The 26272-nt window shown below is 37.9% G+C and overlaps 1 protein-coding gene across 1 annotated transcript; it reads right to left on the bottom strand.

The window, feature by feature from the left end:
• Positions 1-253: 253 nt before the first annotated feature.
• Positions 254-6180, bottom strand: Tmem17 (transmembrane protein 17). Its single transcript, XM_004849990.4, has 4 exons — positions 5746-6180; positions 2581-2684; positions 2312-2425; positions 254-1317 (listed from the first exon to the last, which is right to left on the bottom strand). The coding sequence occupies exons 1-4, from the start codon at positions 5843-5845 to the stop codon at positions 1039-1041; spliced, it is 597 nt and encodes a 198-aa protein (XP_004850047.2). The 5' UTR covers positions 5846-6180; the 3' UTR covers positions 254-1038.
• Positions 6181-26272: the final 20092 nt, after the last annotated feature.

The raw sequence follows: 26272 nt of genomic DNA, 5'->3' as shown, positions 1-26272 counted from the left end.
GAATCATGAGTATGGTCCCTTTGGCTATTTTAGCTCTCATTTTGTTAATAGACACCTTGATTTTCAAATCAAGCCTCATGTGAATTTAATGGGCATGCAGCAGTTCTTCAGCGAACAATGATCTAGTAGATGTAATCACAAGGGTTAATTTAAAGTGCCTACTACAGTGCCTGCTACATAGAAGTCTTGCTGATAATTTTTTCTCCTTCTTTCTCTTGCAACTGTGTAAGACAAAAGACAACAGAACTACACATGACAGGAATAATCTATTGCTAATACTTTATTAACACAAATAGATTATAAAAGCATTTTGCACATCACCACAACAAATACTGAACATGGTTTTATAAAAGTTACAATTTTTATGACAAAATATTCCCTAAATATCATGATAATCCATCTTCTTTACTTCAATATAATAGCTAACAAATACTAGGGTTAGAATTTTACCTTAACAGACATGCAAATTTGATCTTTTGCTTATAAATATAGTCTAATACACAAAAATGTTGGCTAGCATTTCTGTTTTTGGTTTGTTTTAGCAGCACTGGGGATTGGACTTAGGGCCTTATGCATGCTAGGCAACTATTCTACCACTGAGCTAAAACCCCCAGGGACTAGCATTTCTATGTATTTCAAGAAACATGGTCAGATATATAGCCACAAGATACAAATAACAAATTTACAAGAAATACATACATTTCTAGTTACAAGCAGAAACAACTTTATTTTTAAATATTACAGTAAAACTGATAAAACACAACTACTAATAGATGTCTATATATTTGGAAAATTCTACATTAAAAAAAAAAAAGAAATTTAGTGTCAGGTGGACAGCATGTAGGTTTTAGGGTTAATATACTGCTTTCATGTAATATATAAGCTTTATTATTGCCCCCCAACCTGGGAATTTCAGAGCTAGAGAGTATACAGTTCAAAACACTTTCTTTGTCCTTTTTCTCATGCTAAACATCTCTGATGTTTCCTAACTTTTACAGTCTTTTAAAATCTTTCAGATTTTCTCTTAACAGCACTGGATTAAATCTCTTCTATACATGACCTCATCCTTCTCATGTCTCCTCTGTTTGCAGAGAGCGGGTCAAAGTCCTGGAGGTGGAAACGAGCTGCCAACTGATTGACCATTTTCTTCAAGGTATAAAATGCTAAAATAACTTGGAAAGTAAGGAAGATAGTGAAGATGATATGCATTGCCTTTTCCAAGGGCAGAGTTGCTAGGCCTTCACTTAACAGCAAGAAAAGAATTAAAGGCAACTGCAGCAAAAGGCTCAAAAGCCAAAATCCTGCCAGCTCAGGAACCTGTAATGAACATCAAAAGTACTGAGATCAGGGCTAGGGCTATGACTCAGTGGTAGAACACTTGCCTGGCATGTGTGAGCCCCCTTTGATCCTACTCTTCCTAAAAGACAGTAATGAGATCAGTAAAATAGAGTTTTAGTTTATACACATAAATAAATACTAAATACTGCTGTTAACCTATCGTATGAGTTCTGTACTTCAAAAGGAGTATGACATGGTCCTTGTCCTTAGAGAATATTTTACCTAGATAAGAAAATTAACTTTGTGTGAATCAATCCTATAATAGTATACTCTGGTGAATAATTAAATGCAACACTTAAGAGGTATAAACTAAGTGGTACAAGAAATAAGGTGAAAGATTTCAAGAATGTATATAGGTTTTTATAAAATTGTTCACAGGGAGGAATAAGGAAGAAGGTAAATAAGCAAACAGGTAAAAGCATGATTTGGAATCAACACATAAGTCTGGAGTAGATTAAGAAATGGCAAGAAGTACAGTTTGATATGCTAGGTGTGGCCTAATTATGAAGGGCCTAGACAACCACAGAATTATCCCAACGCCTTGGTAACTGTAAATGCTTAGGCAGCATGATGATTCAGAAAACATGGGTCTGGCAGAGGAAATGAATTTATAATTTCCCTCTTTGCTTATTCAGGATCCAAACAGACAAGTTAAATTGACCAATTTTTTTTTAATACTGATGAGAAGAGGGAAACTATCAATTCTTAAGTGCTTAATAGTGAGTACTTCAGGTACTTTACATACATCATTTCACTTTATCTCAACAAATGTTTGGAATAAGTACTATTTTCCTCATTTTATAGATTAGTTTTTGTATGAAGAACAAGAAGCAGATGATATTAAGCAGAGATTAAGTGGTCAATTTGGAGCAAGGGGTTAAAGAGGCCTGTGCTCTTTCCATGACTCACTGCCTCACACTATCCTGGAAAGGCATTTATGTGTAGCACTGGGATAAAGGGAAGCAGAACCTACCTTCTCCTGTAGGTTACCCATGTAGCCCAGGTACAACCGGATAGCTTCAATTAGGGTTACAAGGACAATAATAGTGATCACAATGAATTTGTAGTAATCAGGCAAGAATGAATACTAAAAACAAAAAACAAACCATGTTTGTAAAATCTTACATATAGTGTACTGACCTGGTAGAAAAACAATTTTTAAGAACTGTTAATTTTATTAACAATTTAACAATGTTAGGGAAGGCCATAAGAGGCCTCAGCAATAATAAAACATAGACTTACCTTCACATGAAGCATCAGAATGGAGCCTACCCACCAAAGTGGGAAAAAGTAAGTATTAAAATAAAGTGACATCTGCAGGCCCATACTGGAGCTCACTTCATTATCTACAGAAGAAATAGAAAAGAAATGAACTCTTAATCATAGTAGAAGTCCTTAAAATCCTTTCATTTTGAGAATTAATAACTATTATTAGTTCAACACAACCCCAAATTTTAAAGCCTATTTATAATTATTGATAGTGAAGATTCATCCTAATATTATTTAGTTCAGATAATGGTTACCTGGGGATATGTTTCGTATTCTGCTTCAGAAAGTAGCAAGAACTATGCATTTGAAGCGAGGGGGATTATTTTTAAAAAGGATTAATGGCAATGTGTCTTTTACTGTCATAATTTAAAAAAATTTAAACATTGACCATATTTTTTTATCATACCTCATATACAATCTCATTATAAGCAAAGACCATGTCCAACCCAGATTTGAGACCTTCATAGAACCTAACATCTTGCTTTACACATTGTGAATACGAAAGATGAATAAGCAGAAAGAATTAATTGATGAAAGTATACTGCCATAAGGATATCAAAAGCATAGACATTTGTGATAGATGAGTTATATTTATTTAAGGTTGATCACATAGTATCTTTTGCTTTCTTGTAAGAGAAAGGGCCTACATACTCTTAAGTGAAATAAATAGGACACACATGTGTAAACACTGAATAGTTTCTTTGGTGTAAGAAACTGAAAGTGTAAATAAGGATCAAAATGTATAATAGATAATGTGAAATAGGAAGAAAAGGGGCAAAGGGGAAGTGGGAGGGGTAGAGGAAAGGAAAGAAGGGAAGGGAATAAATGCGAGAAAAAGAAAAAATGGAAAGAAAGTCTTTGTAAATAGGGAGGGATGGAGGGGTTGAAGGGAGGGCAGGGGAATGGGAATAAAATAAGACCAAGATATATCATGTAAGGGTACAAATTCTCAATGATGAATGTCATCATATTGTATACCTAAAATGTACCAATAAAACTAACCAAAAAAAAAACCAACCAGAGAGAAGGGATCTAAACTAAGAATTTGATTTTTAGAATTGAGCCCTACAAAATACATTCTAAATTTGAATTCTTTTTTAATTTTCTTTTTTTTTTTTTTGGTACAGGGGATCAAACTCAGGACCTTGCACTTATGAGGCAGGCGTGGTGCCACTGAGCTAAATCCCTGGACCTAAATTTGAATTCTTAAGAGCAGATATATATTTTGAAATGAACTGCTCTAAATTTAAGATTTTACAAAGGCTCTAATGTAAATTTCCTAAAAACATTAATTTTTTTCTCCATAGTTTACTATTTAATCTATCATTTAATAATTTCTAAATGTAAGAAATAATCATGGTGTCCTACAGAAAAATGATTTCCTTTAGCTCCAAGAATATGCTTGACTATTATGACCTTTTTTTGCTCATACCAATTTATTAAATTGCCACTAAAAAAGAAGAGTCTTAAAACCTATTAAATCTGAAGAAACTCACCAGCCTAGTATTTTTTCCATAACAGTACAATACTTGGTCAGCTATGGACCTGAAAATAAACTTGTTTTTACAGTATAAATAATGACTACTATTTCATTTCAAAGAAGAGAATGTAGAAAAATAATTGATTAAGCTGTAAATTTTATTACCTTTGGAGCAGGAAGTATAGTCAAAATTTTGCAAAGATCACTTTTAAATGTTAGAAATTTTTACATGAACATGATAAAAGTTGTGCCATGTCCATTATTTCAGCAGATCAAATTTATATCATGCAGTTGAAAATCAAGTTAATATATAAATGAAATTTGCAGGCACAAATTCATTGTATTTTGCAAAAGTTTAAGTTCAGTTCTGTAAACAGAACTTAAAGCATTATATAATATAAAGAGGGGTAGGCCAATTGCTGACCAACTGTCTATTTTTGTACAGTTGGTGACCTAAAAATGTTTGTGTTTAAACGGTTAAAAAAAATATTCTGTGACATGTGAAAACAACCATGTGGAAATTCAAATTTCACTGTCTATACAGTTTTACTGGTATACAGCCATCCCTACGAAATTACTATTGTCTATAGCTGCTACAGAGACCATCCGGCTTCCAAAGTCTAAAATATTTATTATGTGGTCCTTTTCAGTAAAGGTCTGCTGACCCCTAATACTGTTTCGTAAGATTTTAGTGCCTGTTAAGTCTCACCCTCAAAAATGTGAAAACTCAATTTTTCACGTTCTTCTCTGCACATCCTAAATTATAAAAAGGCCTACATTTGGAGAATAGGCAAATGATCAAGGTGACAAAATACAACTATAGGAACTGACTGCTTGTCTCCGCCACTATGTGCCCTTCATTTTAAATTTAAAACAGGTGGAGGAAAAGATTTCCATTCCAACGTAGAGGTCAATGATGAAAACTACATGGGTCTGGTTGACAGTATGCTGGCTCATGATTCAGGAGGCAGAAACTGCTTTGCAACGAACTGCGTCATCACTTGTCCATCACGTTAGACGCAGCAGCCTTACATCGTGGTACCCTGTTACCAGATTAGGGGAAGGTTTACATAGGGGAGAAGGCAGGGAAGAGGTAGTGTTTGGCAGATACCACCTGAATGGATATCAGTTTACTATGACTTATTTGAAAACTTTTCCCCATTTCTTCTGTTGGAAAATGGCTTCAGGAGAAACATACTTCTGCGAGGCAAAAAGAAAAGGGAAAGCAATTTCACAGGGTAGGGGATGAGGCCTCGAGACGGGGTTGGCTGTTCCTTCAATCCTAGTCGGGAAAGCTAGGGCGGGCGACAAAAAGGAAAATCAACAACGGCCTTCACGGATGGGTGTGCTGCGCAGAATTTTAAATATTTTATTTGAGTGGCCTCTAAGTCAGCACTGGGCCTCACGGGGCGCAGTTTGGCACCACCTGAGCTGCAGCGTTTGCAATGTGCTGGCCAGGTGGCACAGGACCAGGCTAGGCTGAGATCAGAGCCTGAAGGGGCCCCAGCTTCGGCCCCCCGGGCCAGCCCCTCCCCCAAGGAACTCCCAGCAATGCAGAGAACCACCTGAAGGCGACGCCGCCATTTTTAGTCTGGGCAAAAGCTAGCGGCTCCAAAACCCGCGCCGATCACACTCTGCACCGGACCTCGGCCACTCACCCGCATCCTCATCGTACTCCAGCTCGGTCCGGCTGGAGTCACGGAACACCGTCTGGCTAAAGTTTACCAGCCGCTGGCGTAATGGATCCGGCAGCTCCATGCCTGGGACTCAGTCTACCTCCACACACTCGCAGATCTTCTGGCGCTGCCTCGCTCTGCGGTTCCCAAGGCAACCCGGCGGCTCGAGGCACGGCGGGACGCGGGCGCGCGCGCGTCTGGTCGGGAGCCCGCGCCTGGCATCCAGGCCCTTTTGCAGAGACTAAGCGTGTCTGAGCCTGAGCCCCTTAGTCTTGCTTTCAGCCCCACAGTCTTAAAACGAGTCAGAAATAATAATAAGCCATCTGGGGTTGGAATGCACTACAAGGGGCCCGCACACCTGGCTAGTGGGACAGTAAATCAGTGCAACCTTTCAGGAGAGAAATACAGAATATATTCGTAGAATACTGGCTTCAAAAAAAGACTGGACAGAAATAATCCAAAATGTTAACAGTTATCTCAGTTGGATTGTGGGTGATCACTTTTAAAATATCTTTGTTTTCTAGCTTTCTCTAAATTAAGATATATTAGCCTTTTAAAAAAAAGCCATTAAAGAGCCGGGGATTTAGCTCAGTGGTTCCGCAGCCTGCCTCGCAAGCGGAAGGACCCGAGTTCGATCCCCGGTACCAAAAAAACAAAACAAAACAACCCCCCAAAACCCATTAAAGCACCTGCGTATGGTGGCACACACCAGTAATCTCAACATTCTGGGAGGCTGAGGCAGGAGTATCACCAAGTTTGAATCCATTGTGGGCAATTTAGAGACTTAGTGAGAACCTATCTCATAGAAACTTCTTTTTTTTTTTTTTTTTTTGGTATCGGGGATCGAACTCGGGTCCTTAGCTTGCGAGGCAGGCGGTGGAACCGCTGAGCTAAATCCCCGGCCCCCAAATAGAAACATTTTTAAAGGGGCCGGGAGTATATTTCAGTGCGGAGGCCCTGGGTTCAATCCCCAATACTGCAAAGAATAAAAAAACCACGAAAAACAAAACCATTTAAATGTAATAAACAGAGGACACAAACAATGAACCAGTATCCAGAGCAAGAGACACAGCCTTACCAGCATCCCCAGAAGCTCCCTCTTCCTATTCCCTTTCAGTCTCTAATAGCATAGTAGTTTTGCCTGTCTTTATATTAAAATAATCACGCAGTAAGAAGTTTTTGGTAAAAAACCTCCCAAAACTGGTTCTTTCTCCTCAACATTATTTTCATGAAATTCCTTCATATTGTTGAATTTTGATTCTTTTTCCTTGCTGTGTGTGATGGTACCAAAATAAGTTTTTCTATCGTTGATGCACATTTGTGTGTTTTTTAGTCAGGAACAGTTATGAACAGTGCTTCTTCTGGTGAAAAGAAGCTTCTCTTGGTGAGCATGTGCATTCACTTATGTTGAATGTATTCTGGAAGTGGAATTGCTGGGTCAGAGTTTTCACCAGTTTCCCAAAGTGATTTTACCAATTCTTACTGCTTCCAGCAGTGGATGAACATTTCTGTTATTCCATATACTTCACAACACTTGATAGTTTCCATCCTTTCCTTTTTGGCCTTTCTATTGGGTGTGGTGAACAGTACTACTTTTACAACCAAAAGGAAAAATTCTATATAAAGATAGATATAGATATATAGATGTGAAGAGGAAGGTATAAGAGGAAATAGCATTGTGGCTAGAATTTCAAAATAATGCAACAAATGTCCATTGCATTTCTATTACTTTTTTGGGTGTTGTACTAGGCCAATTAGGGTCAAGGTGAAGTTCAGCTCAGAGGGAGAGACATGGAAACAAATAAGTACAACACACTGCTGTAAGTCCTGTAATAAAAACATGGATTAAAAAGTGATTAATTATACTTGGGATGCCATGGAAAAGCTTCATTTTGCTTCATTTCAATATGGAGCTCAGACCTCAGCATCTCAAAAAGGCTTTCAGGAACTACTTGAAGCAGGTTGAGATACCTTCCTCTTTGCTTTCCAAAGCATGTTCCTCTTATTACTTTGGTCACAGTACTGACAAATCTGTCCTGTTATTGTCTGTCTGTCTATTTATTTATTTAGTTTTATGTTAGTATTTGTGATCGAACCCAGGGGCACTCAACCACTGAGCTACATCCCCAGTCCTTTTTAAAACTCTAAAACAGGATCTCCCTAAGTTGCCCAGGCTTGCCTCAAATTTGTGATTCTCCTGCCTCAGTCTCCTGAGTAGATGGGATTAGAGGCATATGCCACCATGCCCAGCATGTCTTTCTCTCTTGCTAGTCCACAAACTCTTTGGGGTCGGGGTGGACTTTCATCTGATGATGCCTGCCCTAGAGATAGAGCTGGAAGACTACTGAGTAAATTAAGGGAAAAAAAGGTCTACGGATCACCCTTACCCCCACCTTCATTCCTAATTCAAGATTTAGCCATTTTTTGTGTGAGGTTCACTCTGTAGAATGGAGAATTGATGTATTTAAACAAAGTGAGTTATAGCAATTAAAAGTAAACTAACAAGTAAATGTTAACAACCAAGAATCACTTATCATCTGTTAAGTGAACCAATATTTTTATTTTTATTTATTTATTTTTGGTACCGGGATCGAACTCAGGACCTTACGCTTGCAAGGCAGGTGCAGTGCTACTGAGCTAAATCCTTGGCCTGAACCAATATTTTTATAAAGGGCACAATGATGCTTGCAACCTCATGCTCTGCTGATTTAATAATGATTTAAACAGCTCCACTGAAATGATAAATTGACAATATGTACAAATAGCCTTAAAAGTGTTTCTGCCTTTAAAACAATAACCCAAATTTTAGGGCTCTTTTTAGGGGAAATAATCATAGAAACTAAGTTTTACATCTCAAGATGTTACTTCCAACACTACTGATACTAGTTTGAAAAGGAAGGAAAGAGTAGGGATTTGAAGTGCTCAGCCACCAAGCCTATAAATAGCAGACTATGGTACTCATGGTGAGATATTGGGCTGTTGTGCAAAAAAAGCTCTTGGAAGCAAAGAGGACAGGGTTCAAATCCCCTAAAACTTTCAATTGATTGATGTAGACTCTTGTTTTATTAATTGAGAATGATGATATCTTACTGTTTTGATTGTATGAAGATTATATCTTTAAATAAGACTCTATAGGTGCACGCCCTACAGAGGTCCCGAGTCGCACAGAACACGCAGAATCAGCCCACCCCCCGGCAACAATCCACTGGACCCCCACCCCTGCTCCTCTGTACAGCCACCTGGTTGACCCAGAGGTTACTGGACCACCAGACCACAGTACTGAGTCCGCTGCTCCCGGCCCAGAGGTAGGGGCTTCTGAGCCGCCGCCCCACTGCTCCTGGTCCAGAGGAAGGGGCTTCAAGGCCACCATCCCTCCCGCTGCTCCCAGCCCAGAGGATAGGGCTTTTGGGCCACCTTCTGTCCCGTCACTCCTGGCTCAGAGGAAGGGGCTTCCCAGCCACCATCCCTCCTGCTACTCCCAGCCCACAAGAAAGGGCTTTTGGGCCACCATCCCTACCGCTGCTCCCGGCCTCTGTCCCACCTTTCCTAGCTCAGAAGATGTAATCCTTGCAGGCAGAAACAGCCCCCACCCCAGTTGAAATGAGAAAACACATAAATAAGTCTCAAAACTAGACTTTCAGATCACCTACAGCAACCCCAAAGGGAAATGAGATGGAACACTCTGATACTCAACCACCCAGACCCACTGAACTGGCAACAAAAGGGGATCTGGAAAAGATGAAATCAGAAATAAATTCTCAGATAACAGGAAAAATTATGCTCCTAGTGAAAGACATGATTAATAAATCTAGAGAGGAGCTGAGGAACATGATGGAATCCCAACATAGGAAACAAATGGAATCCATAAAACAGATGCAAATAGATTTCCAGGACATGAAAAACTCCATTGAAAGTCTACACAGCAGAATGAGCCAATGTGAGGACAGAATTTCAGATATAGAAGATAAGATTGCAATTAATGACCAGGAAAAGAAAAATTGCTTCAAAATTATAAGGGGACATGAGAAATCAATCCAGCAGCTGCTAGATGATGCAAAGAAGAATAACATAAGACTGATTGGGCTCAATGAAGAAACAGGAGAGAGTGCAGATGACATAAAAAAAATCTCTTCACAGAAGTAATGGCAGAAAACTTCCCAAGCAGGGGAAAAGAGCTTGACATACAGATAAGTGAGGCATATAGGACTCCAAATAGCCTTGATCAAAAAAAGTCTACACATAGGCATATAATTGTTAAGAATCCAGAAACTCAACAGAAGAACAAAGTTCTACAAGCAGTTAGAGAAAAGAAACAAATCACATACAAAGGAAAGCCCATTAGAATCACAGCAGACTTCTCAACACAAACCATCAAGGCAAGAAGAGCTTGGAGTGACATATTCCAAGCCCTAAAAGAAAACAGTCTCCAACTCAGATTGATGTACCCTGCAAAACTATCTTTCAAAATGGATGGAGAAATAAGATACTTTCATGACAAAGAGCACCTTAAGAACTTCATGAATACCAAACCAGCACTCCGAAGAATTTTACACAATATCCTAGGAACAGACATTGAGGATCACAACCCCAGGAAGCAAAGCAGAATGAACCCATCTGGCTCAACAAGAAATTAAAGGTAAAGGGGGAGAACCCAACAAAAAGAAAAAGTCATGGCAATGACAAGTCAATACGTTTCAGTTATAACCATCCATGTTAATGGTCTCAATTCACCAATCAAAAGAAATAGACTGGCAGAATGGGTCAAGAAGCAAAATCCAACAATATGCTGCATACAAGAAACACACTTCATTCAAAAGGAAACTCATAGACTAAAAGTTAAAGGATGGAAAACAATACTCCATGTGACAGGAACCTGAAAAAAAGCAGGAGTAGCTATCCTCTTGGCAGATCAAGCAGATTTCTAACCAACACTGATTAAGAGAGACAAAGAAGGACACTACATCCTTGTAAAGGGAAGGATCCAAGAGGAAGAGATGACAATCATAAATATCTATGCACCAAGCACTAGTGCGCCCAACTATATAAAACAAATACTAATGGACATGAAAAGTCATATATGCACTAATACAATTGTAGTGGGGGACCTCAACACCCCACTGTCACAAATAGATCAACTAGACAAAAAATAAGTAATGAAATACTAGAACTCAATCGAACTCTTGAACAAATGAACTTAACAGATGTTTACAGAGTCTTCCATCCCACAAAATCAGAATACACATTCTTCTCAGCTGCACATGGGTCATTCTCAAAAATAGACCACATACTTACACATAGAACATGTTTAAGTAAGTGCAAAGGAATTGAAGTTATCCCCTGTATATTATCAGATCATAGTGTGATGAAATTGGAGATCCATAGCAAAAGAAACTGGAAAAGTTTCATAAACACATGGAAATTGAACAACACACTTCTGAATATCCAATGGGTCACAGAGGAAATTAAAGAAGAAACCAGACAGTTCCTTCAGTTAAATGACAATGACAATACAACATATCAGAATCTATGGGACACAATGAAAGCAGTCTTACAAGGGAAATTCATAGCAGTGAATACACATATTAGGAAAACAGAATGAGTGCAATTAAACAACCTGATGCTGAACCTCACGCTTCTAGACAAAGAAGAACAGGACAACCCCAAAGCTCATACAAGGGAGGAAATTATAAAGATCAGAGGAGAAATCAATGCAATGGAGACTAAAAGAACAATACAAAAAATCAATGAAGCCAAGAGTTGGTTCTTCGAAAGAATCAACAAAATTGGCAAACCCTTGGCCAACCTTATCAGAAAAAGGAAAGAAAAGGCTCAAATCCATGCAATTAGGAATGAAAAGAGTGAAATTACAACAGACCCAGCAGAAATCCAGAGGGTCATCAATACCTACTTCCAAAACCTATACACCAGTAAGATGGAAATCACAGAAGAAATCGACAGATTCCTAGATACATATGAATTACCAAAGTTGAACGAAGAAGACCTAAAAATTCTAAACAACCCAATATCAACCAATGAAATTGGAAATGTAATTAAAAACTTATCAGCTAAGAAAAGCCTGGGCCCTGATGTCTTCACTGCTGAATTCTAGAAGACACTTAGAGAGGAACTGCTGCCACTACTGGTTAAACTCTTCAATGAAATTGAAAGGGAAGCAATATTCCCAAATTCATTCCTGGAAGCAAGCATTACCTTGATCCCCAAAGCAGAGAAAGACCCAACTGAAAAGGAGAACTATAGGCCAATCTCAATAATGAACTTAGATGGAAAAATCCTCAGTAAGATACTGGCAAATAGAATGCAGAAGATCATCAAGAAGATCATACACCCTGATCAAGTGGGATTCATCCCAGGGATGCAGGGATGGTTCAATATATGCAAATCAATCAATGTAATACACTATATCAATGAGCCAAGGACAAAAACCATATGATTATTTCCATAGACACAGAAAAAGCATTTGACAAAATCCAACATACATTTATGATAAAAATCCTACAAAAAATTGGAATAGATGGTTTCTACCTCAAACTGATAGAAGCCATCTATGAAAAACCGACAGCCAGTATCATACTAAATGGTCAAAACCTGAAATCCTTCACACTAAAATCAGGAACAAGACAAGGATGTCCACTATCACCACTCTTGTTCATTATAGTTCTGGAAACAATAGCCATGGCAATTAGACAAGAGAAAGAAATAAAAGGAATAAAGATAGGAAATGAAGTCAAATTGTCATTATTTGCAGATGACATGATACTCTATATAGAAGACCCCAGGAACTCCACCAAATGTCTTCTAGACTTAATAACCAAATTCAGTCAAGTAGCTGGTTACAATGTCAATACACAAAAATCAGTAGCTTTCCCTGACACAAATGACAGACTCACTGAGAGAGAAATAGGGCAAATAATTCCTTTCGTAATAGTATCCAAAAAACTGAAATACCTAGGAATCAACCTAACAAAAGAAATCAAAGACCTCTTCTCTGAAAACTATGGCACTCTCAAAAGAGAGATTGAAGATGATATCAGAAAATGGACAGACATCCCCTGCTCCTGGGTAGGAAGGATTAATAGAGTGAAAATGGCCATCCTTCCAAAACTGCTATATAGATTTAATGCAATTCCAATTGAGATCCCAGCAGCATACTTCATGGACCTTGAGAAAACAATCCAAAAATTCATTTGGAACAAGAAGAGACCCAGAATAGCAAAAGCAATTCTAGGTAACAGAGACATGGCAGGGGGTATCACAATTCCCAATCTGAAACTCTACTACAAAGCTACTGTGATAAAAACAGCATGGTACTGGAAAAGAAACAGACTTGAGGACCAGTGGAACAGATTAGAAGATGCAGAAACAACGCCAGACACACTCAGCTATCTCATCTTTGACAAAGGAGCCAAACACCCTCACTGGAGGAAAGATAGCCTCTTTAATAAATGGTGCTGGAAAAATTGGGATTCAACTTGCCAAAGATGAAAACTAGACCTATGTCTCTCACCATGCACTAAACTAAAATCAAAATGGATTAAAGATCTAAATATTAAAATAGAAAATCTGAACCAGTCGGAACAGAGGTTAGGTAGAACCCTTGAAGACATTGGTGTAGGAAAAGATTTTATGACCAAAACCTCAGTTGCCCGTGAACTAGCACAAACAATCAACAAGTGGGATCTCTTCTTATTAAAAGGCTTCTGCACAGCAAAAGAAACCATCAGCAATGTGAAGAGACAACCCACAATGTGGGAAAAATTCTTCACCTGCTCTTCCTCAGACAAAGGTCTACTATCTTGAATCTATAAAGAACTTAAAAAGATCAGACCTCCCAAATTTAAAGACCCAATCCAAAAATGGGCATCTGAAATGAACAAACATTTTTCAGACAAGGAAGTAGAAATAGCAAATAAATACATGAAAAAATGTTCAACATCACTGGTCATTTGAGAGATGCAAATGAAAACAATGCTGAGATTCCACCTCACCCCAGAAAGAATGGCTGCTATCATGAAATCAACCAATAACAAATGCTGGCGGGGCTGTGGGGAAAGAGGAACCCTGCTCCACTGCTGGTGGGAGTGTAGACTGGTGCAACCACTGTCGAAATCAGTATGGAGATACCTCAAAGAACTAGGACGGGAAGTCCCATTTGACCCCACTATTCCACTGCTGGGGATCTTCCCCAAAGAATTAAAAGAATCATACCACAGTGATATATGTGCACCCATGTTCATAGCAGCACAGTTTGTAACAGCTAAAACTTGGAAACAGCCCAAATGCCCATCAACTGGAGACTGGATAAAGAAAATGTGGTTTTTTTAATAAAATGGAGTACTACTCAGCCATAAAAAATGAGAAATTAGAGACATTTATAGCTAAGTGGATGCACATTGAGGTGATACTCTTAAGTGAAATAAATAGGACACACATGTATAAATACCAAATAGTTTTTCTGATGTGAGAAACTGAAAGTGTAAATAAGGACTAAATGTATAATAGGTAATGTGAAATAGGAAGAAAAGGGGCAAAGGGGAAGGAAGTGGGAGGGCTAGGGGAAAGGATAGAAGGGAATGGCATTAATATGAGAAAATGGAAAAATAGGAACAAAATCTTTGTCAGTAGGGAATACTGGAGGGGTTGAAGGGAGGGCTAGGCAAGGGTGAAAAATAAGAACCAAGAGAGATTATGTAAAGGTGCAAATTTCCAATGATGAATGTCATTTTATTGTATACCTAACATATACCAATGATTAGAATGAATAATCGGTAATGCAAAATAGGAAGAAAAGGTCCAAAGGGGTAGGGGTAGTGGGAGGGGCAGGGGAAAGGAAAGAAGGGAAAGGGAAAATGATGAGAAATGGAAAAAATGGAAATAAAGTGTTTGTAAATAGGGAAGGGTGTAGGGGGTGAAGGGAGGGCTAGGAATGGGGAAAAAATAAGAACCAAGATGCATTTTGTAGAGGTACAATTCTCAATGAGAAATGTAATTGTGTTGTATACCTACAATGTACCAATAAAAGAATTTAATAAAAAAAACTTTGTACATGGTAGTTATCATTTACAAATCTATTAAAATATTCTTCACAGGGCCAGGGATTTATCTCAGTGGTTCCAGCACCTGCCTTGCAAGCATAAGGTCCCACGTTTGATCCCCAGTACCAAAGAAATAATATTGTTCACAAGGAGGAAGCATCTATAGTGGAGCCAAATAATGCTAGCATTTAATTTTCTGAATTCAATTGTGCCTGTTAGGTAATATGTCTATTGTTTTCCTAGTCCATGCATGTTAACCAAATTTATCAAAATCCAGAGTCAATTCTTTTAAAGATTTTTCTGTCCTTGAAACAAAGATGTGAAACACCTTATTTAGAATGTAATTGTTTCATCAAAATCCTGGAGGAAGAACTTGATAGAATTGTGGGTATTTTTCCTTCTAATTTTTTATTCACATTTCCTAAAATAAATATGCATTTCATAGCTGGAAACAAATCTTATTAAAATAAATTGAGAGGAAGGGGTATTGACAATACAAAAATAAATTAGAGAAGGGAATCTGAGAGGAAAACAATGTAGTTTGGAAAGAGCCCTGCCATTACTAAAGTCACAAATGGGCCAAAGCATTCACAAAACTTTGCAAATATTATTTTATTAGTTGGTGCTCACAACTTTTATAGGCAGTCATATTTGTGAAATACATGGAAGGGGATCCACTTTTAGGGATTCAAAAGACCAGTGGAGGGCCAGGGATTAGCTCAGCGCTGCCGCTGCCTGCCTTGCAAGCAGAAGGCCCCGAGGTACCAAAAAAAAAAAAAAAAACCAGTGGAATTTGGGTTTCCCATCATCTAGCCCTACTACTCACTCAGGATCTAAGGAGAAGGTAAGGATCTCTGTTCCTGAAATCATGAAAATCATTCTCAGTGAGACTTATACATTGCAGGGGAATATGGTCTCCCAGTGTATCAGTGTGGTCTGCCAGAGAAAGGAGCCATCATGGCCTGGGCCAGTGTCCTGCAACGTATGGATTTTAGGGCATGCAATATATATTATGTATAATAGGACTGAATTTTTTCAAATGTTGCTGAAAAATTTGTTTTATTTTATAAATTATTTAAGCTCTTTAAAAGTCTGTTTGATAATTGGAGTCTCTAATTTTCTTATTGCTTTAGATATAGATTTGTTGTATTAGATATATAGATATAGATTAATTTCGTATTGCTTTAGATAAACCTATGTGTAATATCTATACATTTATCTGCCTATCTAAATCTTTTTTTTTTTGTTTTGGTACCAGGGATCGAACTCCGGACCTTGTGCTTGGGAAGCAGGTGGCAGCACCACTGAGCTAAACCCTGGTCCTACGTAAATCTTAACAAGCTATGATAAAATCACCACCAAAGGAACATACCGAAAGCCTGTTTGCTGCACATATTGAAAGCCTGTTTGCTGCACAGGATGCCCTTCCCTTACACAACATTGCAGACATATCTATAGCAAGTTCTGATGCTTTGTGTCCCTTTCAAGAGACACTACAACATTATATATGCCCGGAGAAGTATTCGATAACAAAAGACCCGTAAGTCATTATTTCTGACCACCAACCCAAGTAGACTCAATCCCTTTCTGTTGACAAGTCCTTATCTGTTTTTTTAATTGTGTTACCTTTCTTTTTGTTGTTGAGTTGTAACAATGTGTGTGTCCTGTACATTGCACATGATGCTATTATAATGTGGGAATGTTGTCTTCATCTTTTTGGTATATATATTAAAGATGTTCATGATGCTGAGCAAATGTCAAAATAATAAATAAGAAATGATGCCAAGGGAAATGGTGGAGTAAAGACTTCAGATAATTTTTAAATTATCCATAAAATCAGCAAGAGAGATGGAAAAAATGGTCAGAATCAATTTCTTCAGAAATCTAGAGATTGAAGATTTAGTATCCAAATTTCTGAAAAGCTATTACAATACCAAAAAGAAAAACAATGCAGTTTTAACAACAAGTAAAGAATGTGGACAGACCTTTCTTTTGTTTTTTTGTTTTTTGAGACAGGTTCTCACTATGTAGTTCAGGCTGGCCTTGAAATCTGTATAGTTCATGGTGACCTTAGACTTGCAATCATTCTCCTGCCTCAGCCTCCCAAGTGCTAAGATTACTGGTGTGCACCACCAAGCCCAACTAGGACAAGCATTTCTTCAAAGAAGATATACAAGTAGTTAATAAGCACACAAGATGTCCAATATCATTGATCATTAAGGAAATGCAAATCAAAACCTCAATGATTGAAAATGAGGTACCACTTTATACCTGCAAAAAAAACTATAAAAAAAACCCAAAACAGAAAATAAGACTCATTAAAGAAGATATAAAGAAAGAGGAATCCTCATACATCACTAGTGGGATAATAAAATGGTTTAGTCACTTTGGACAAGTTTGGGAGTTTCCAAAAATGTTAATGATAGAGTCACTGTATGACTCAGCAGTTCAACCCTCAGAATATACCCAAAAGAGCCGCAGACATATGTCCACAGAAAAACCTGTGCACAAATGTTTATAGCAGCATTATTCACAATAGTCAAAAAGTAGAAACAATCTACTTTGCAAAGTACAAACAATCCAAGATATATAAATATATAAAGATTTACAAGGTAGGCCTACAATGGCTGCCTGCAGAGTTAAGTGTGGAAGAGTGCACATGAGCTGTCCATGCACTGGAGAGTCGAAGGATCCAATAAGAGGTTGAAGGCCTGGAGTTGCACCAGGATGCCAAAGAGTCTGCTCTGGAAGCCAAGAGATGACACCCAAGGTGAAGGTAAAGGCTGGAGCTCCTCCAAAGAGACAGAAGCAAGCCTTCCTTCTTCATTCCCCTTTTACTCCATCCAGGCAGCAAGCCTATTGATTGGTGCCACTCACACTCAGGATGGGTCTTCCATCTTCAATACATCCCTTCGGCCACAACCAGAAGTACTGTATGCTGACCCAATTCAGTTGGGTGTGGAGAATCACCCCACTGATTACAGCCCCAAATCAGGCTGTAAGCAGTGCAGGCTGTAAAGAGTTAACCCTGCTATTGTCTTGTTCATAGAAGTGAGTCCAGCTGAAGCCTATGTGCTGAGGTCAGAGTGAATCACACCAAAATTCCATTCCCAAAGTTAAAACCTTCTTTACTAAAGACAAGGTTAATTATTAACCACAACCTGTATTTTGTCTGTTCTGTTCCTAATTCAAGAATGCTTTGTCTCTTCCTTTACAAGCCTTGCCTGCATCAGCAATGTGTTCATAGCAACTCCAGCAGTCCCTCCACGTAGCCCCTTTACCTCAATCTAACCATGATGTCACCAATAAATATTGGCAGCTCTGAGTGCTCAGGGCCTTTGCTTGTTCAGCCTTGGTTGCACAAGCATTGGTAATCCTGGCTTCCTGTATCTGTCTCTTTAATTCTGTCTCTAAGTCTTTCTTCTCACCATGGATTGGTAGCACTGAGCAAGAGATTGGAACCTACTGCAGGAATCTCTGATAATTGGGTGTTTCTTATTCAAGTTGATACAATCAGATAACTATCAAAACAAGCTACTACATGGAATATCCTAGAAAACTGTATGCTAGGTGAAATAAGCTGGACACAAAAGGACATATATTATATCCGTCTATTTTTATGAAATGTTAAAAATAGAAAAATCCATATAGACAGAAAGTAGATTTGTGGTTAGGACAGCAGGGGCTCTTAGGGGATAAGAATGAATGATTACTTTTGGATATAGGGTTTCTTTTGGGGGTGATTATATTTTCTTGGAATTGGTGGTGACAGTGGTATAACAGTGAATAAACTAAAAGCTAATGAAATGTACACTTATATTTTTCAGTACTGGGGATTGAACCTAAGGCCTTCCCACTGAGGTGCATACATTCCCAGCCCTTTTCAATTCAATTTATTTTTATTTTTGAGACAGGGTCTCATAATGTAGTTCACTATATAGCCCAGGCTGGTCTCAAACTTGTGGTTATTCTCCTGCCTCAGACTCCCAAGTGCTGGAATTACAGGCATGCACCACCACATTTGTCTTTTCATTTTTATTTTGATACAGGGCTCACTAAGTTATTCAGTTGCCTAGGCTATTCTTGAACTTGTGATCTTCCTGCTTTAGCCTCCCAGAGTGTTGGGATTACAGGCAGGTGCCATCACGCCAGGCTTGAAATGTACAGTTTAAGGGATGAATTGCATGAGATGTAAAGTACAGTGTATCTTAAAAACACACAAGTAAAAAAGTGAATGCTGGGGCTGGGGATTTAGCTCAGTGGTTCCGCCACTTGCCTCGCCAAGCGCAAGGTCCAAAGTTCAATCCCCGGTGCCAAAGAAACAAAAACAACAACAACAACAAAAAAGTGAATGCTTCTTAATTGTTACTTTATTGTGTTATACAGGAGGGTTATAATGTAGTTGATGTAAAATGTAGGCCATCTTTTTCTCACAACATTGCATCCTAGTTAAGGTTGATGATCATGTTGCCCAATCTCCCTTTAGAGAACTGGAAACACATTAGTTTCACTAGTATTTTGAAGAGGTTTATTGTGTGAATTTGTTAAAAAAAAAACTTTAAAGTTAAACTGCATTTCTTCCTAGAAGGTAGTCTTCCAGAGATGAGGGAGAGGGAAGGAGTCAGAAAGGTGGTGAGGAGTATAAAAATGATCAAAATATGCTATACGCATGTATCAATATACCATAATAAATCTCATTATTCTGTACTACTAGTATAGATCAATAAAAATGTGTTTCTTTGAAAGAAAAAGATTAATGCACAGACCTATAGTTTAGTTCTTATCCCAATGTTGACATTCAGAGTAATGGCTGCTTCTTTAATAATTGCTTAATGTATTTTATTAGGGTTTAATTACATTAGGTTTTAATTTATTTATTTTAACAAAAATTGTGAAGCTAATATGATTTGTTTCTCATGGACAAAAGGCAAAATTGTTCAGTATTACGTAACAAGAAACTGATTTAGGGAGTTATTTAAATTACTTTTTGGCATGGTAAAGATATAAATTCTTTCTACTTGATACTAATAGTTTAAAAATAATATCTTAAGTGAATGTCATTCAGTTTATTGCTTTAAAATGAATTGTGAAGACATTTCTAAGAATATATATACATTTAAAAGATAAATTATATATTTGGTTATAATATTTTCAGATATGGTCTTACATCAGTATCCACATTTAAAAAAAAATCTTACTCTAAATTACCTGAAATGTCATCTTATAATCTTCAAATTGTTAATGGGTAATCAAAACTTTTTGAATCTCTCATATAATATATTTTACTCACAACCCTTTTCAAAGACTTATAAGAAAGAATCAGGCTATGAATTATAGAGAAAGCAAAATCTCATGAAAGGAATTTTTATACTATATTAAGTGATATTTCAAGCCTGACTTTAAGTTTGCTTTCAGAGTCATCCCCATGAAGTATTTTTTATTAGAAAATTCTTTCCCTTTTAAAATGCTGTCTATATCCCAGTTTTTTGCTTCTGTGGCGTTTCTTTGTGTCAGCCAACCACACAGCTCCTCTACTGTATCAAGGAGCTGCTCTATGTGTCAGACTACATGCGAGACGGAGGAGGTCAAGCTCAGGGGAAAAGATCAGAAAAGCAAAACCCTGCTTAAGAGAGCCTCAGATCTGTCAAAATGAAATGTGGTCATTTTATTTAAAAAGTTCCAATTTTAGTAATGACAGCCCTATTATACTAATGTATATATTACAGGCATAAATATGAATGATGTTCTCCTTTCATGAAGAAAATTTATCTTTGCTACTTATTTTTTTAAAAATTCTTTTATTGGTACATTTTAGGTATACAACACAATTACATTTCTCATTGGGAACTTGTACCTTTACATGATGTATCTTGGTTCTTATTTTTTCCCCATTCCTAGCCCTCCCTTCACCCCCTACACCCTTCCCTATTTACAAACACTTTATTTCCATTTTTTCCATTTCTCATCATTTTTCCTTTCCCTTCTTTCCTTTCCCCTGCCCCTCCCACTACCCCTACCCCTTTGGACCTTTTCTTCCTATTTTGCATTACCGATTATTCATTCTAATCATTGGTATATGTTAGGTATACAATAAAATGACATTCATCATTGGAAATTTGCACCTTTACATAATCTCTCTTGGTTCTTATTTTTCACCCTTGCCCAACCCTCCCTTCAACCCCTCCATTCCTCCCTATTGACAAAGATTTTGTTCCTATTTTTCCATTTTCTCATATTAATTCCATACCCTTCTTTCCTTTCCCCTAGCCCTCCCATTTCCTTCCCCTTTGCCCCTTTTCTTCCTATTTCACATTACCTATTATACATTTTAGTCCTTATTTACACTTTCAGTTTCTCACACCAGAAAAACTATTTGGTATTTATACTTGTGTGTCCTATTTATTTCACTTAAGAGTATCACCTCAATGTGCATCCATTTAGCTATAAATGTCTCTAATTTCTCATTTTTTATGGCTGAGTAGTACTCCATTTTATTAAAAAAACCACATTTTCTTTATCCAGTCTCCAGTTGATGGGCATTTGGGCTGCTTCCAAGTTTTAGCTATTACAAACTGTGCTGCTATGAACATGGGTGCACATATATCACTGTGGTATGATTCTTTTAATTCTTTGGGGAAGATCCCCAGCAGTGGAATAGTGGGGTCAAATGGGACTTCCCGTCCTAGTTCTTTGAGGTATCTCCATACTGATTTCGACAGTGGTTGCACCAGTCTACACTCCCACCAGCAGTGGAGCAGGGTTCCTCTTTCCCCACAGCCCCGCCAGCATTTGTTATTGGTTGATTTCATGATAGCAGCCATTCTTTCTGGAGTGAGGTGGAATCTCAGCATTGTTTTCATTTGCATCTCTCAAATGACCAGTGATGTTGAACATTTTTTCATGTATTTATTTGCTATTTCTACTTCCTTGTCTGAAAAATGTTTGTTCATTTCAGATGCCCATTTTTGGATTGGGTCTTTAAATTTGGGAGGTCTGATCTTTTTAAGTTCTTTATAGATTCAAGATAGTAGACCTTTGTCTGAGGAAGAGCAGGTGAAAAATTTTTCCCACATTGTGGGTTGTCTCTTCACATTGCTGGTGGTTTCTTTTGCTGTGCAGAAGCTTTTTAATAAGAAGAGATCCCACTTGTTGATTGTTTGTGCTAGTTCATGGGCAACTGAGATTTTGTTCATAAAATCTTTTCCTACACCAATATCTTCAAGGGTTCTACCTAACCTCTGTTCCAACTGGTTCAGAGTTTCTATTTTAATATTTAGATCTTTAATCTATTTTGATTTTAGTTTAGTGCATGGTGTGAGATATAGGTCTAGTTTTCATCTTTGGCAAGTTGAATCCCAATTTTTCCAGCACCATTTATTAAAGAGGCTATCTTTCCTCCAGTGAGGGTGTTTGGCTCCTTTATTGAAGATGAGATGGTTGAGTGTGTCTGGCATTGTTTCTGCATCATCTAACCTATTCCACTGGTCCTCAAGTCTGTTTCTTTTCCAGTACCATGCTGTTTTTATCACAGTGCTTTGTAGTATAGTTTCAGGTTGGGAATTGTGATACCCCCTGCCATGTCTCTGTTACCTAGAATTGCTTTTGCTATTCTGGGTCTCTTCTTGTTCCAAATGAATTTTTGGATTGTTTTCTCAAGGTCCATGAAGTATGCTGCTGGGATCTCAATTGGAATTGCATTAAATCTATATAGCAGTTTTGGAAGGATGGCCATTTTCACTCTATTAATCCTTCCTACCCAGGAGCAGGGGATGTCTGTCCATTTTCTGATATCATCTTCAATCTCTCTTTTGAGAGTGCCATAGTTTTCAGAGAAGAGGTCTTTGATTTCTTTTGTTAGGTTGATTCCTAGGTATTTCAGTTTTTTGGATACTATTACGAAAGGAATTATTTGCCCTATTTCTCTCTCAGTGAGTCTGTCATTTGTGTCAGGGAAAGCTACTGATTTTTGTGTATTGACATTGTAACCAGCTACTTGACTGAATTTGGTTATTAAGTCTAGAAGACATTTGGTGGAGTTCCTGGGGTCTTCTATATAGAGTATCATGTCATCTGCAAATAATGACAATTTGACTTCATTTCCTATCTTTATTCCTTTTATTTCTTTCTCTTGTCTAATTGCCATGGCTATTGTTTCCAGAACTATAATGAACAAGAGTGGTGATAGTGGACATCCTTGTCTTGTTCCTGATTTTAGTGTGAAGGATTTCAGGTTTTGACCATTTAGTATGATACTGGCTGTCGGTTTTTCATAGATGGCTTCTATCAGTTTGAGGTAGAAACCATCTATTCCAATTTTTTGTAGGATTTTTATCATAAATGTATGTTGGATTTTGTCAAATGCTTTTTCTGTGTCTATGGAAATAATCATATGGTTTTTGTCCTTGGCTCATTGATATAGTGTATTACATTGATTGATTTGCATATATTGAACCATCCCTGCATCCCTGGGATGAATCCCACTTGATCAGGGTGTATGATCTTCTTGATGATCTTCTGCATTCTATTTGCCAGTATCTTACTGAGGATTTTTCCATCTAAGTTCATTATTGAGATTGGCCTATAGTTCTCCTTTTCAGTTGGGTCTTTCTCTGCTTTGGGGATCAAGGTAATGCTTGCTTCCAGGAATGAATTTGGGAATATTGCTTCCCTTTCAATTTCATTGAAGAGTTTAACCAGTAGTGGCAGCAGTTCCTCTCTAAATGTCTTCTAGAATTCAGCAGTGAAGACATCAGGGCCCTGGTTTTTCTTAGCTGATAAGTTTTTAATTACATTTCCAATTTCATTGGTTGATATTGGGTTGTTTAGAATTTTTAGGTCTTCTTCGTTCAACTTTGGTAATTCATATGTATCTAGGAATCTGTCGATTTCTTCTGTGATTTCCATCTTACTGGTGTATAGGTTTTGGAAGTAGGTATTGATGACCCTCTGGATTTCTGCTGGGTCTGTTGTAATTTCACTCTTTTCATTCCTAATTGCATGGATTTGGGCCTTTTCTTTCCTTTTTCTGATAAGGTTGGCCAAGGGTTTGCCAATTTTGTTGATTCTTTCGAAGAACCAACTCTTGGCTTCATTGATTTTTTGTATTGTTCTTTTAGTCTCCATTGCATTGATTTCTCCTCTGATCTTTATAATTTCCTCCCTTGTATGAGCTTTGGGGTTGTCCTGTTCTTCTTTGTCTAGAAGCGTGAGGTTCAGCATCAGGTTGTTTAATTGCACTCATTCTGTTTTCCTAATATGTGTATTCACTGCTATGAATTTCCCTTGTAAGACTGCTTTCATTGTGTCCCATAGATTCTGATATGTTGTATTGTCATTGTCATTTAACTGAAGGAACTGTCTGGTTTCTTCTTTAATTTCCTCTGTGACCCATTGGATATTCAGAAGTGTGTTGTTCAATTTCCATGTGTTTATGAAACTTTTCCAGTTTCTTTTGCTATGGATCTCCAATTTCATCACACTATGATCTGATAATATACAGGGGATAACTTCAATTCCTTTGCACTTACTTAAACATGTTCTATGTGTAAGTATGTGGTCTATTTTTGAGAATGACCCATGTGCAGCTGAGAAGAATGTGTATTCTGATTTTGTGGGATGGAAGACTCTGTAAACATCTGTTAAGTTCATTTGTTCAAGAGTTCGATTGAGTTCTAGTATTTCATTACTTATTTTTTGTCTAGTTGATCTATTTGTGACAGTGGGGTGTTGAGGTCCCCCACTACAATTGTATTAGTGCATATATGACTTTTCATGTCTGTTAGTATTTGTTTTATATAGTTGGGCGCACTAGTGCTTGGTGCATAGATATTTATGATTGTCATCTCTTCCTCTTGGATCCTTCCCTTTACAAGGATGTAGTGTCCTTCTTTGTCTCTCTTAATCAGTGTTGGTTAGAAATCTGCTTGATCTGCCAAGAGGATAGCTACTCCTGCTTTTTTTCAGGTTCCTGTCACATGGAGTATTGTTTTCCATCCTTTAACTTTTAGTCTATGAGTTTCCTTTTGAATGAAGTGTGTTTCTTGTATGCAGCATATTGTTGGATTTTGCTTCTTGACCCATTCTGCCAGTCTATTTCTTTTGATTGGTGAATTGAGACCATTAACATGGATGGTTATAACTGAAACGTATTGACTTGTCATTGCCATGACTTTTTCTTTTTGTTGGGTTCTCCCCCTTTACCTTTAATTTCTTGTTGAGCCAGATGGGTTCATTCTGCTTTGCTTCCTGGGGTTGTGATCCTCAATGTCTGTTCCTAGGATATTGTGTAAAATTCTTCGGAGTGCTGGTTTGGTATTCATGAAGTTCTTAAGGTGCTCTTTGTCATGAAAGTATCTTATTTCTCCATCCATTTTGAAAGATAGTTTTGCAGGGTACATCAATCTGAGTTGGAGACTGTTTTCTTTTAGGGCTTGGAATATGTCACTCCAAGCTCTTCTTGCCTTGATGGTTTGTGTTGAGAAGTCTGCTGTGATTCTAATGGGCTTTCCTTTGTATGTGATTTGTTTCTTTTCTCTAACTGCTTGTAGAACTTTGTTCTTCTGTTGAGTTTCTGGATTCTTAACAATTATATGCCTATGTGTAGACTTTTTTTGATCAAGGCTATTTGGAGTCCTATATGCCTCACTTATCTGTATGTCAAGCTCTTTTCCCCTGCTTGGGAAGTTTTCTGCCATTACTTCTGTGAAGAGATTTTTTTTATGTCATCTGCACTCTCTCCTGTTTCTTCATTGAGCCCAATCAGTCTTATGTTATTCTTCTTTGCATCATCTAGCAGCTGCTGGATTGATTTCTCATGTCCCCTTATAATTTTGAAGCAATTTTTCTTTTCCTGGTCATTAATTGCAATCTTATCTTCTATATCTGAAATTCTGTCCTCACATTGGCTCATTCTGCTGTGTAGACTTTCAATGGAGTTTTTCATGTCCTGGAAATCTATTTGCATCTGTTTTATGGATTCCATTTGTTTCCTATGTTGGGATTCCATCATGTTCCTCAGCTCCTCTCTAGATTTATTAATCATGTCTTTCACTAGGAGCATAATTTTTCCTGTTATCTGAGAATTTATTTCTGATTTCATCTTTTCCAGATCCCCTTTTGTTGCCAGTTCAGTGGGTCTGGGTGGTTGAGTATCAGAGTGTTCCATATCATTTCCCTTTGGGGTTGCTGTAGGTGATCTGGAAGTCTGGTTTTGGGACTTATTTACATGTTTTCTCATTTCGACTTGGGGGGCAGGGGGGTTTCTGTTGAGGTCAGTGTGTCTGACCTCCTCTGAGCTGGGAGAGGTGGGCCAAGGGCCGGGAGCAGTGGTAGGGATGGCGGCCTGGAAGCCCCTTCCTCTGGACCAGCAACAGTGGGATGGCGGCCCAGAAGCCCCTACCTCTGGGCTGGGAGCGGCGTGGCAGACTGCAGCCCAAAAGCCCTTTCCTCTGGGCTGG

This window comes from Heterocephalus glaber, unplaced genomic scaffold, assembly GCF_053883595.1.
Source record: "Heterocephalus glaber isolate CG9 unplaced genomic scaffold, H.glaber_assembly_v1.0 deba00001457, whole genome shotgun sequence".
Classification (NCBI taxonomy): domain Eukaryota; kingdom Metazoa; phylum Chordata; class Mammalia; order Rodentia; family Bathyergidae; genus Heterocephalus; species Heterocephalus glaber.
Note: the sequence above shows the minus strand (reverse complement) of the source record. Positions and strands in the feature narration are given on the sequence as shown.

Bases quoted from the DNA above. Each gene is read 5' to 3' on its own strand.
- Tmem17 (XM_004849990.4), bottom strand. From the start codon at position 5,845: ATGGAGCTGCCGGATCCATTACGCCAGCGGCTGGTAAACTTTAGCCAG. The intron at 2,685-5,745 runs GTGAGTGGCCGA...TTTCTTCTGTAG, and splicing joins GGAGTACGATGAGGATGCGG to ATAATGAAGTGAGCTCCAGT. The intron at 1,318-2,311 runs GTAGGTTCTGCT...TGTTCATTACAG, and splicing joins TGGGTAACCTACAGGAGAAG to GTTCCTGAGCTGGCAGGATT.